This window comes from Chaetodon auriga, chromosome 1 (assembly GCF_051107435.1).
Source record: "Chaetodon auriga isolate fChaAug3 chromosome 1, fChaAug3.hap1, whole genome shotgun sequence".
In the NCBI taxonomy this organism is placed as follows: domain Eukaryota; kingdom Metazoa; phylum Chordata; class Actinopteri; order Chaetodontiformes; family Chaetodontidae; genus Chaetodon; species Chaetodon auriga.
In genome coordinates this window covers 12,440,451-12,453,891 of record NC_135074.1, presented here as the reverse complement: position 1 = coordinate 12,453,891, position 13,441 = coordinate 12,440,451, and the positions used below count along the sequence as shown (strand labels likewise).

Below are 13,441 nucleotides of genomic sequence, written 5' to 3'. Positions count from 1 at the left end.
CTGACCAACTATATTTGGAGACCAGCTGGTCTGTGAAACCGATGAAACTCTATCTTCCTTTCCTATATATCTGAAAGATTACAACTGCTTGTTCATATCTAAAAGTATGTGTTCCTTACCAACTCTGCATTTCTACGAGCACTTTACAACAAGACTGTGGTTCCAAACATGCTGCGAGCGCTGAAATGTGCAAGACCACAAAACTGACAGGTCTAAAGAGAAGCTATGTCTGAGCGAGCAGTCTCAACCACAGTACGTACTGTATGCATCCATGCACAACATGCACATATGAATGTGTGTATATGCAGTATCCTTTAACACAGTCTGGTACATACAGAGCGGCCAAATCCATAATGTATTCACTGACATCATTTGATCTCCATTCAGGGCCTGCTATGCTTATGGTGCCTACAGATTCCCACAACACACTAGTTCTTTGAGTGCAAGCATAGTGTATAGTACAGTATCGTTCATGTTCTTCATAATGGTGTTGAAGCGGCAAAAAAGCAAAACAGTCGCCATTTTTGACAAGTTTTCTAGGGTCTGTTTTTGTTGTCAGCTGTCTAGCAATGGTGTTGTCCTTACTTTAAGTAGGGCTGAAATGAACTATTTCCATTGTCAATTAATCTGCTGATTATTTTCAAGATTGATAATTCAGTCTATAAAATGTCTAAAAGCTGTGGAAAAAGGCTCATCACAATACCCCAGAGCCCAAAGTGACCTTTTTAATTTGTCCAAACCCAACTCTTCACTTAGTGAGTCTTCATTTATGATCAGAAATGATCAAGAAAGCAGCGAATCCTTCCATTTTAGAAACTGGAGCAAATGTTTGGCATTCTTCCTTGAAAAATGACTGAAAAGATGAATTGATTATCAAAATAGTTGCCGACTGATTTTCTTTTGATCGATTTATCAATTAATCGACTAATCGTTGCAGTTCTTACTTGAATATAAGATTGAAGACACCATTAACTGAGCAGCCCTGCGGTAACGCACGACAGCACACCTCCTCCTTTTGGAGTCCCAGTATAACAGGAAGGAGCTGCCTGACCTGGGCCTAATGGAGAACAGTGATCAGCGATCACAACTGTTGACCAGGGAAGAAAGGGAGGGGGAAAAAAAGGGACAAGGGTTACCAAGGCAACAGAGACCTTGCGTTAAACATTCCCGTCACGGTGATTGAAGAGTGTCTGTGTGTAGGAATGAGCTGCACCATTATGCGTCTTTGTATGTGACAGTGAGCTGCAGCTTGACAAGTAAAGTTCCTCCTGTGCTCTGTGTGTGTGTGTGTGTGTGTGTGTGTGTGTGTGTGTGTGTGTGTGTGTGCGCGCGACGGGCACTGGATATATACAGCATACGGTTGTTTTGTGTTAGAGCATGTCTCCTGTGCCTCGACTGTATACCCTCCTTGTATTGCACACTGAGCCCGTCTGTTGTGTCTGTTAAGCCGTTTATGTGATCATACTCGCTTTGTGTGTGTAGGGGTGTATGTTATTCCAAGTGTGTCAGAGTGTTTATGTCTCTCTTGTATTTCTTGTTCTCCGTCTCTGCGCCAAAGCAGCAGAGGATTGCAGCTAAATTTCAATGGTAATAACAGGGTCAGCTGTGTGGTTACATTGCATTGTATAACATGAATCACCTGTCACTGCCAGCTCACCTTTCCTGTTTTTGTCCGCCGGGTGTTACAGCATTAAAATACACTGGAAGTGGCGGTGAAGTCTGCCAAGAATCGGGCATGTTGTTGCCAGACGACTGTGAGGAATGATAAGGACCACTAGTCAGGAAGAGCTGATCGAGATTCAGATTGATGTGCTGAAATTACACACAACTGATAACAGGCTGGTTGACATTGCGATCAAATTTTACCAAGTTGGCAAATCTCACCAACAAACTTTGAACTATGTCTGTCAACAACTGCTTAGAAGCAGGGAGCTCAGTTTTAGAAAAGGTTTCCAGTCTTGTGTTTTAATCTGCCTTTCTCTGAACTTTTCCAGTTTCCCTCTACTTGATGAAGTGAAACATTTCTTCAAAACTGTGGACTTTGGATCTATGACGCGTGTGTGTGTCCCTCTCTCCCACTCTGCAACCCAAAGGGGCAGATTCACAGCACACTTAGCAACAAGCCCTGATTGGCTGAGAGGCGTCAGTACAGTTCCAGCTGAGAAGAACCCTTCTTCTGTTTTGTGACCTCAGCTGCTATTATTCTCCCACTGCCAACAAACAACGCACACACAGACACAGACTTGACCCAGACTGATACACCACCTTGCCCTCTCTCTAACACCCATTATTGTCAGTCACAAACAGAGCTGTTGTTTAGAAGCTGAGCAACTTGCATACTAGAGAAGTCACGTGGTAAACAAGCTCGGCCTCTGGAAAAAACTTTTCATCATGAGGTGCGTGCATATAACAGACAAAACTCATGTCAGCTGATGTGGAAAAAGTAACTCAAGGCTCTCCCTCACTGACCTAGGACCCGCTTTCCGAAAGCAGCTACGTCTATCAGATAGTGCTTCTTTCACTCGGTTGTTGACATGTCCTTGAGTCCCTTTTCTTTACACAGTTCCGGTAGGTGAAATAGTGCCCAGACAAATGCCTGTAGATTTTTTGTTCATGGTCATTTCATGTTTCTAATACAGCCGTATATGCAGTATTGGCAGGTCGTCTAGTTTCCGCCCACACTTGCTGCAGTAAACTTCTGTTAAGTTCATGCACACAAATCCCCCTTAAATCACTTGCTGTTCAGCTTTCTTGCATTATTAGATCAGTACAGTGTGATGAAAGTACCAGCAACAATGGCAACCTATCATGGTTAGGCAAGCGTGGAGTTGTACAGAGTCTGCAGGATTTCACTGCAACCACACACTATGCCAGCTGATTTCAGTGAGAAGACAACGTGAACCAGACAGGACTGTTACATCAGCTGGTGCTGCCTTTGAATCAGATAAAACCTGCGTTCCCTCTGCCAGCTATGGACCGCAAAGACGTTAATTCAAATCCCAATCCTGCTGGGATGCTCTCGGACAGGAATGAGATACAGTATGCTCTCTTCATCTTTAACAACCATGGCAACTGGGGTCCTTGAGTAAGGTACTTAACCCCCACCATTATTCAGATGAGTTGCTTGGTGTCTAAAACAAGACTGGGTGCACTGGGCAGCTTCCAGGTGTAAATGCATTAGGCTGAGTACATGCCGAGCGGAGTGAAGCTGAAAAAATGTCTGTGCTGAGATTAAAAACACAAAACCATTGAATACTAATATAAGGCCTCACAAACACCAAAGTAATAGGGTAGGCATACTTGTAGCCGAAGGGGATTTAAGTGTATACCATGCACATGCAACAAGTCATCGCACCTCTCTCTCCTAATCTCCCTCTCATCTTTCCTGAAATTCCTGAGAGATTATCTTCACAAGCAGTGACCTAAGGTTTGTTGTGCCCTTTCTGACCTTACTTGCACACACTGTAGCCGGGCCCCCTAAGCCCCTGTTATTCAGGCAAGAGTGGTCCTTTGCAAACTCATTGTCTAGCTAATACCTGTTATGTAATGTGGAGTTGAGTGAGTAAAGCAGTACTGGACAAGATGGGCAAAGTGGGAATTACTAAGGCCCAGTAGAGCCAACAATCATTCAGTCTTGCCTAATCAAGCCTTAATAATGTACACTATTGCTCTAAACTTTCATAGAAAGGCCAAAAAGTAGCAAATGCACATCCCAATATTATCTCAGGTACATTGGCAAGAAGGCAAAAACATTATCCAGATATGCTTATGAGAATGAAAATGTTACTGATGATCATTTTCTCCTCTACGAGTCATTTTTATGTACTTATTTGTGGGCCACTAATTTAACTGTATGTATAGATGGAGTCTCCTTGACCAATTTCTATCTGCTCGAAAGGCAACATCTGACTCTAAATCTTTACTACAGCAACTTAAATTTCAGCAAGCTGACTGCTGGTAGCTATAGGACACTAGGGCAGTAGGACAAACCAGCCTCTCTCTGTAACCAGAGCCGCCCTGTTCAACATGAATGCATGTGCCTTTGACCTCGCCTTTGCTGCCGATGCCAATTTCTAGAAAGGGGAGTCCAAATTGAGCAACTCGAGCAGTGTCTCAATCTCCAATGCCCACAAGAAAAGTGTGTCAGTTGTGGCACAGGCAGTTCCAGGTTGCTGGAACTGGCTGGAATGAACCGCTTGGGACAAAGAAGCACAAGGCCAAAGTCTTGATGTGGCAAGGGAAAAAAAAAACCCTCACCTTATTCATGATAAAGCTGCACTGAATGATTCATCTGCCCCAAAGGGCCAACAAGCAGCTCTTGTTCACCTTCTCTCCTTTTGGGTGATTCTCACCTTTCATTATTAAACTGTACTTCCCGTCGCTGTCATTTAGCACTGTCTTCTGTCAGGTCTTGTGAAACTCAAAGTTACAGCTCCTTGGCACTCAAATTCAACAACAGCATTCATTAACGGCACATCAAAAGCCAAAAGCTAACCACTAAAATCAGCTGAGTCAAGGGGAAAAAGAAGAACATTAACCCAGTTTAACAGGAGAGACTGACTGTCAGCTGGTTTGTTGGGAGGGTGAAGCAATGCTGGGATAAGGGAATGGCCTCGCTCGATACTGCAGCCAGCCTGAGACTGATAAAATGAGACAATGGAGAAAAGGAAAGGGGATAGTTGTGATGAGTCTCAAATTAACTTAACCTCACGCTGTTGTTAATAAACAATGTGCTTAACGCCTCCACAATGAGCCCCTGAGGTACTCAACAGAGACTGGGAACGTGAGCATGCGTGTGTGTGTACCCATGATTCTATCACATTGAAGGAATAGTTCACATTAGAGATCAATTACTGCCTTTAGGTTTCTCTTGATTAATCAGTGTTAGTGATAACCCCCTGAATGAATGCACAGAAAACAAGGATTCTTAGATTTTTCTTGTTTTGCCCTTATTCCTCTCTCCATACTGTTATCAGACATTTAAATTCAGAGTTATCTATTATGGCACTTATAGCACTATAACACATATAACAGTACATTGTCAGCACAGGAACACAAACAGATGAGATGTGTGCGTTGTGTGTCGGTGAGGTGTATGACCCTGATTAAAATGCTGGGCTTACGTAACAGTGTGTGGTGTCTGGTAACAGACCTTAAAAGCTGAGGAGGATTCCACCCCCTTCAGTCAATCTAGATCGTCTGACAAGCACTAGTTCTTTGTTTCCTCATTAATTTGAAAAGAAATCTATTGCTTTTGTACTCTATGAACACGACTGAAAGCTTGTTATGTTTTCTTGCTTGGACTGCCTGGACTAGTTAGTTAGTTGGTATTGACATTTTCATTTTATCAAAGGAACGCTGTTTTTTTAATGCTGCTCTTCAGCAAATGTAAAGTACTACAATGTCTGGTATACAAAGAATGTGTGACTTGGAACTAAAACTAAAATTGCCTCTGAAAATACAACCCTGATTCCAAAAAAGTTGGGACACTGTGTAAAACCAATATATTTAAAGTTTGACCTCGGCAACTTCAGTGATTTTTGTAAATATATGCTTATTCTGATGGCAGCAACAAGTTTCAAACAGGTTGGGACAGGAGCAACAAAAGACTGGGAAAGTTGTGGAACGCTCCAAAAACACCTGTTTGGAACATTCCACAGGTAAACAGGTTGATTGGTAACAGCTGATAGTACCATGATTGGGTATGAAAGGGGCATCCTGGAAAGGCTCAGTCGTTGACAAGTGAGGATGGAGAGAGGTTCACCACTTTGTGAACACATGATTGTATAAAGGATATTAGTTCATGAGCTCAGGAACACTTAGTAAAAATGTTTTCAGTAAACACAGTTGGTCTGCAAATGACTCCAAAAATGGACAAAGAGGTGGAGAGTAGGTGGAGCTGAGTGGGCCAAATGAAGAATGGTTGCTGACACCCAGCAGCTAGCTGTCACTCAAAGCAGCCAATGCTATAATTATGCATAAGCTTAAGCCTGAATATAATTTAAACAAATGAGTTACATAATAGTTCACCCCTGTGCAGTTGTCATGAGCTGTTGACCATGTAAACATGTTTATTTCTGCTGTAATGTTTTAGGCATTTTAATATGGGGGTCTGTGGGGGTTGACTCACTTTTGGAGCCAGCATCAACTGGCCTTTTGAGGAACTGCAGTTTTTGGCACTTGGCACACTCAGCGTTACACACCCAGTCACACGCACATTTGTCAGACCTGAGCTCACACACAAATAGGAAAACCTGCTGTGTGTGAACTGGCATTATGTTAATACCTTACTTTTCCTTTATTCATTACATTATGTGAAACACGCACGCAAATAGGAATATATCTGCAAAATGTCTTTATCAAGCAATCAATATAAGTATACTGGTACATCTGTCAGGCCTTGCTATCACCCATTTCATTTTTGTGTTTAGACAGTAAGCCAACCAAGCTCTATTTCTGTCAATATGTTTTTTGTCTAGATATTACCAACAGATAGTGGTGGCAGAGGTGTTAAGTGTTGAGGTGTTACAGTAGCTGAAGTGTATGTTATGTGACTCAGAGGATGGGCCAAAAAAAAGGTGGTGGTGGGTGGGTGGGGGGTGGGGGGGGGTCCAGTTCCAAAAATAACAGACATGGTGGAAGCATGACAAGGAAATACTCCAAACATGCCATAAGTCCTTATCTTTTTCTTTAGTCTATGCCTTCAGACGCTGGTCTTAAAATTTACATCTACTTATGTCATGTCAGATACGTCAAAGAAGAGACACAAAAGTTTAATGGAAGACAAAGTGAATACGGCAAAGACAGACAGATATTAAGACACAGCCACTGAAACACACAGTGAGGACAAAGCATAGACATTGTCCCCACCACAACACCACCCCTACCACGAGAAAGCCACCAGGTCCAGATGGCTCTTCCTGTTCCTGCAGAGCTGGCTGCTGGTTGGCTATGAGGAGCCACAGGGGCGGGAGGATGTGACGAACACACAAGCAAATGACATCACTTGCTCAGTGGCACCCTGGCAGCAGAAATACGACCCATGCTGCTACTTTCGGCTTCAGCAAGTCCAGCTCTCAGTCTGGATGGTGTATTTTTACTGAACCTTAATGACAAGCTGCACCAAATGTATACACCTGTTTTTATGTCTGTGTTGATAAAGCCCACTATGACCTGAATGACTTTTAAGTCCAGATCAAACAGCATTTCGAGAGTATCTTGCTTCTGTATCATGATGTATTTCCGAGTCTAACGGAATAGGCAGGTAGGACATAGTGCTGGGAGGAAATTCATTTGAAGATAAAACTGGGCCTGTCATGACATACATGGAGAATTACTGTGATTCAAAGTTGGGTGCTAGCCTCCATTCAGTCAATCTACTTGTCTCCTTCATCACTCTCGTTTCTGAAGCAGGCGGACGTTCCCCTTGGACGGCAGGAGGTGAGGGGTTAGTTACTGCTATCTCACCAGTGCACATCAACGAGACAACGTATCCATCAAGGAAGAGAGCGAGGGAGAGGAAGCCCCTTCTATACTCCGCGTAGCTGTTGATGCAGTCCACTGTAAAATGCCTAGCAGATAATCTGAACCTGTCACAGATGCCACTTTCCTTAAAGCGAATAAATCTTCGCCAATGGGCCAGTAACCACAGAATTGTCTTGGGAAACTGAACAAGGTTTGAGGTGGAGAACATCCAGAGACACCAATGTACCATGGTGTTGGTGCACAATATGATTACATGGGGATGCGATCTAAACAGGTTAAACATTTATATGTAAGATCACTGCTGGACTGGGAGGACAAGGTGTCCATTCTCATGCAATGGTTAGGTAAGGCTAGGCTACTTACAGTCAAACCTGCCACAAAAGCATTGATTTAGGCTGATTACTCAGGCGGCCAGGATCATAACATGGTTGAATGCCTACCCAGAATTGGTATTCATTGCGAAAGGCAAGCTCTGAATCTCGCTGTACAATGGGGTGTCCAATATCCATACTCAGTGCAGCTGGGTCAGCAAATGGTTGTGGTGTTGTATTGAAAACACTTATGTTGACCTAAATTAATTGATAAAATGAATACTTACTGTAAGATTGTGTGGGTGTACAAAAGTGGACCTTTTAAATAAGTCTCCTAAATAAATACAAACTTATGGTTTACAATGTATTTGTTTCTATTGTGCTTTGTTTCCAATTGTTAAACACATAATGACACAATGACAATTGCCAAAATGCATCCTGTCCTCTCTGTCTGGTAAGCTGCTAGGTGGTGCATATGTCTAAAGTTTTTATTGTGAAAGGTGGAAAACTGGAAAGAGTGAGTCTCTGGTGTGCTTGGCATGCTTGTAAACAAGATTCATTCCAACTCAACATAAACTACATAAAACTCACCAATACTGTCTTGGTTCTTTCACATTTCCGTCACCAACTCTGGTTTGGTTGAAATAAACACTTAATTCACAGAGCTATATGTCAAAATATTCTGGTTTGAGACACTGCATTTCCCCACTGCCTCTCTACACTGTTGCTGGCCTCTCTGTGCTCCGGGGTTAGCTAGCTGAACAGAGTCTGTCGCACACTACAGCCCTCACTCATCCTTTGGAGATAGACCACTAAATTAGCAAAATAAAATGAAAAAACAAACAAACAAACAACGGGTGATGGACGGATGATAGCCTTTCACCAACATACCCAAGCAATGGCTTGACCCTTGTGCCAAGTGTTGATGTAGCTAAAAAAAACCTTGAGAACAGAGATCCAATAAATAAAGGAGTCAGTCAAGACAAGGGGGAAAATACACACATGAACTCCAACTGCGTGAGACGAGTAAAACAGAAGGGAGCACCTGTTGTCGCTGCCCCTTGCTATGGGGTAAATCACTGCTGAGGAGGAGGCAAAGACAACACAGGACAAGACAGGTGCTCTACAGGACAACGGTGTATGTCTCTCTGTGTTATCTGGGTCTCTCGTCAGTGAGAGTGTATACTCTGATCCACTGGCATGTGGCTGGGGCGTCTGAGGGCAGCTGTAATCTGGCTGAGTGCACGGCAGAAGGCAGGCAGGCAGGCAGGCAGGCAGGCAGAGAGTGGAGTAAGTTGTGTGTGTGTGTGTCTGTGTGTGCGTGTGTCTGTGGGGCTGGGGGTGGGGTTGGGGGGGACTTGTATTCAAGTCCTCCTTAAGGGACTAATGGCTCCAAACAGGAAGCACCACCAAACAAACACTCTGAATAACATCACAGAGATCAGGAGCACAGCGCTGAGGCTTGCCAGCTGACAGAGTCTCTCCAACATGACTAGCTCTGAGGTCATCTCTGTGTATGTTGTTTAATGTGTGTCTGAAAGGGGGAAAGAAAGAGAGCTGTGGCTGAGGGCATAAAAGAGGAGGCATTCGGTCACCATTCTTAGCCCTTTGCTCATACATTTCACCACAATGCCACATTACTTCATAACAGCATCTAATGCAACGTCTTTTTTATTTGTAATGTGCCTTCAGTGATTTGGTTGTGAAGAGGACCACAGTTGAGCAAAAACAGCCTATTTTTATGGTGTAAACAATTCCATTGTGGTTTTTCAATCAAACTTTGCCCTTCTACATGTGGAGACAACACAGTCAAACAAAATTATGACTTTAAGGACACAAATAAAACCCAGCTCAACCACACTTCAGCTGAAGCAATTTGAAACCTGATATGACAGGCCATTTTTCCCCGACCGGTGAAAACAGGTCCTGAGTTTTCCATTGCTGCTCTTTATGGCACCTGTAAAAGCTGTCAGTTGAGCCACATGGTTCAACGGTACAGTGCTTATTAGGAGCAAGAGCAGTCTGTTGCGTACTCTCTGCCACACTCACTCTCTCCTCACACCCGCATACACTCACACACACACGCTATCCTGACTCACAACTCAACTCACAGAAAAACAAGGGGGTCAGATGACTCTGGTTAGGCCCCTGAGCAGAACAGAAGTGTTTCTCTTGTCCCTTTATAACAAAAGTATGGTTCACAAAGAGATGTTGAGGAAAATTCTGCTCATCTAACGTCTAAATTCTTTGTTTTTAATCATGTGCTGAGGTCTCTGAATGCCTATACTGATGCTACTTTTGAAACCCTGGCCATTATCTGATACAGGCTTCCCAGCTGATACCAGCTACTATTACACCTCTGATTTGTTTGTTTTTAATTACACTGTTTAAGAAGCTTTAGGAAATTGTGTTATTACAGCTGTGATTAAGAAACAGCACTTAAATTGGTTTGGTCACATCAGCCTGATAGGAGACCTGTTTATTAAGGTCAACGTCAGCACTGTTACTGATTCAATATATTGGATTTGAGGATTTGGGGTGAGGGATAAAGGGTTTGCTGGGTACAGCCTGGTTCATCACCTCATCACCCACACAAAGCCATGGCTTGTCTTTTCACACCCACCTGATCAGGAGGTCACAGCTTGTGAGACTTGCTGCAGGACATTATTGTTAGATTCACATGTCTGGACTTGTTCAGATCTCCCCTTCAAACTTTATACAACTAGGCTCTCTGAAGAAACCCCTAATCCAGCATCAGAGCAGTGAAACTGCTCGCTCTGTGCTCATCTCAACCTTTTCTGTGGTCCAGGCTACTAAGTAAACAGCTTCTCTCCCCACTGCAGTCCCTTTCTCTGAGAGCAGAGAGGGAGGCACAAGAAGGAAGGCATCTGGGCTATAAGCAATCTGGTATCTCCACCACAGGAACGGTACACTATGTTCCAAATAACAATAGCCCCACAGTCCCTGCCAGTCAAACTGGGAGCTTCTGCTGTGGAGCAGCTTCTACTAGCACAAGCTTTCATAATTAGAACATGACACTGAGTGAGCCAACCTGACATGGTGACAATCCATGAAAGGGTGAGGAACAGACTCGCTGTAGTAATGTGCCTGAGGCCAACAGTTTGCAGTATTTTGGCAGATACAAGGCAGGAGCACACACACTAATATTAATATTTGAGAATTTGGTTGTAAATGTCTCAATATCCCAAATAAAGCAGCATTGATGTTTGTTCTTCACGGCTGACCCAGCATGCTGTGCTGCATTATTAGACTATAATTACACTGTACAGTGCCAGTCAGCGTGCCCTTTACTCTGTCCAGTCACACCACACAGCTGTCTGGGTCAGTGCTTCTATATAAAGGCTTAGGATCCCACAGGCAAGACAAGGCAAGGCTAGGGTTAAAAGTCTAGGGCCATATAGGGCACATGTTTACGGTTTGTTGTGGGGTGCCATTACCTGCATATTGTGCACTAAGGAAGATCCCACTCAGGCCAGTCAGCAGGCTGACTGCAATTTCATAGCCTGTGCAAACACACAGACTATCCCTGATTGACTGCAGCTAATCTCATCATGACTGAGAACAGAGGTCTTTCACTGCTTCCAAGTATGGTGCTACTGTGTTGTTGACAACAGATCAAGTCACCAGTGACCCTGGATCACAAACAACCACATACAGTCAATCACAGTGTGAATCAGTTGGCTTATACAATCAAGTAGCTTATACAACACCTAATGTTAATTGTGTCAGGGCAAAGATTAAGATACTAAGATACCCTTTACAAATTAAAACCATGGTAAAATTGGTATAATCAGGTTGGAACAAACAAGGGTGTCCCCTCTGTCCCTGTTTTACCTCTTGCTGCAGACAGCGACATGTAAACAGGTTGCAGAGCATACGGCAGGAGCCTCATTTCCACAACAGGGTGGGTGTCAAGAACATTTTGCAGCAGCCATGTGCAAGAGACTGCCAAAACAAGAGCTACTGGAAAAGGGAGCAGCATTTGGCATAAGAGAATCTCGCTAACATGCAAAACTAGAGCAGCAAATGCATGTTGTATGTACACATCCTCATGGACTCGGGTCAGGCTTTGTTAGGTCACATAACCAGTGACCAGGCTGACCAGCTGTTACATAATTCCCTGGCCTGATTCTTCTCTCAGAGGAAAGGGTACAGTCAAAGTCAGTGAAGCTGGACCTGCACAGCTCGCCCACACACTGATAGTTAAGTCCACCCCACATGTGTGTCCCCTGTACCCCACTTACCTCGCTCGGGCTTCATCTTGTCCAGTGTCATCAGGTTGTCTTCAGGGGCTCTCTTGCAGGGTCTTCTCTTCTTCTATCACACGCAGCCGTAACAGCAACACAACAGTTTCTGCACCAAACACTCTGTGACTGAGACCTGCTGTATTAGCTAAGCGATAATATCAGCTGTGAAGCCCGTGTGTTGGTGCCAGCTGCCCCCTATCCAACAACAAAGCATCGCTTTGTTAGCATGCTACTGTACGCTTCCATCGAGTCGCACTGTATTGTCCAACTGGCTAACACAAAGACAGCTGATAGCGAATGCCAGCAACAGCTACCGTTAGGTAATGGAGATGTCAGGCTGCTTGCTACCGAGTAACCAATCTGACTACTAGTAATTTAACTAGCAAGCTGACTACTATCACAGCCCGTCTCAAATTCCACCACCTGAACCATGGTTGCGTCGCGATGCATTTCTGTCCGCTCTCCTCTGACGTTGACTCCTCACAGCGGCTCTCTGGTAGGAATGGAGGGCTGCTAACTCAGCAGTGTTAGCTAGATAGCGAACACCACTAACTAACTTTACCGTGACTACGAGGCTAAGCGTCTACTGGTGACGACGACCTCCCATACATCCCAACCCCCACTGTAGCGCAGGTAGCCACAGCTTAGCAACAAACATCGATTCAGATGACGGAAGGTCTCGGCACATACATATATAATTATTTTTTTGCTAAGACGAGAACATATTCAGTGTATCATTTTTTTCTCACGAAACGTTCACCGGGGATATCACAGGTATATGGTCCACTTTCTAATAACCATCCACAGTGTTAGAACCGTCGCCATCTAATGTTACTTTACGCTAGAAACGCCACCTGTGCAGACTTCCTTTACGATCCTCATTAAAACTTTTCAGACCAACAACAAATAGCACGACTCTGCTCGAACGGGTCGGTAACACGGCGACGTTTTCCGCGAGCGTTTGCTGGCTAGCAGTTGCTATTTCACCGCTGACAGACCGTCTGACTGCTGAAAGTAGAAGACTGGGTCGATACTAATATTATTCAGGCGAAATGCAGATGAAAGGAACAGTGAGTCCTCCTTGTCGTGATGCTTACAGTCTGCCTCCCCTCCTCACTTCCCTCCCCACTGCTTGTCAAAACAGATCAGTGCAGCTCCAGTCACGTGTCCCAACAACAGCCCCAGTCGTCACTTCCCTCTCTGCCAGCCTCGCGTGAACTCGCAGCCATAGCAACCGCCGGTTTAGAAGTGGTACCCGTCTTCGGTGATACTAAAACTTCTCAGGAAGACGGGCCGTGTTTGATGAAAACAGAGTAGTAATAAAAACACAACCCGCACCCGTCTGTTCTGGAACAGTTCCGTAACTTTAATGACAAT

The 13,441-nt window shown here is 44.2% G+C and overlaps 1 protein-coding gene across 1 annotated transcript in view; it reads right to left on the bottom strand.

The window, feature by feature from the left end:
- The window catches only part of atosa (atos homolog A), a 29,767-nt gene extending 16,556 nt beyond the window's left edge, over positions 1–13,211 (bottom strand). Inside the window, exon 1 of the mRNA XM_076755564.1 lies at positions 12,062–13,211. Within this exon, the coding sequence (XP_076611679.1) occupies positions 12,062–12,092 (31 nt within the window). The 5' untranslated portion in view covers positions 12,093–13,211. The remainder of the gene's footprint in view (positions 1–12,061) is intronic.
- Between the last annotated feature and the right edge of the window lie 230 nt (positions 13,212–13,441).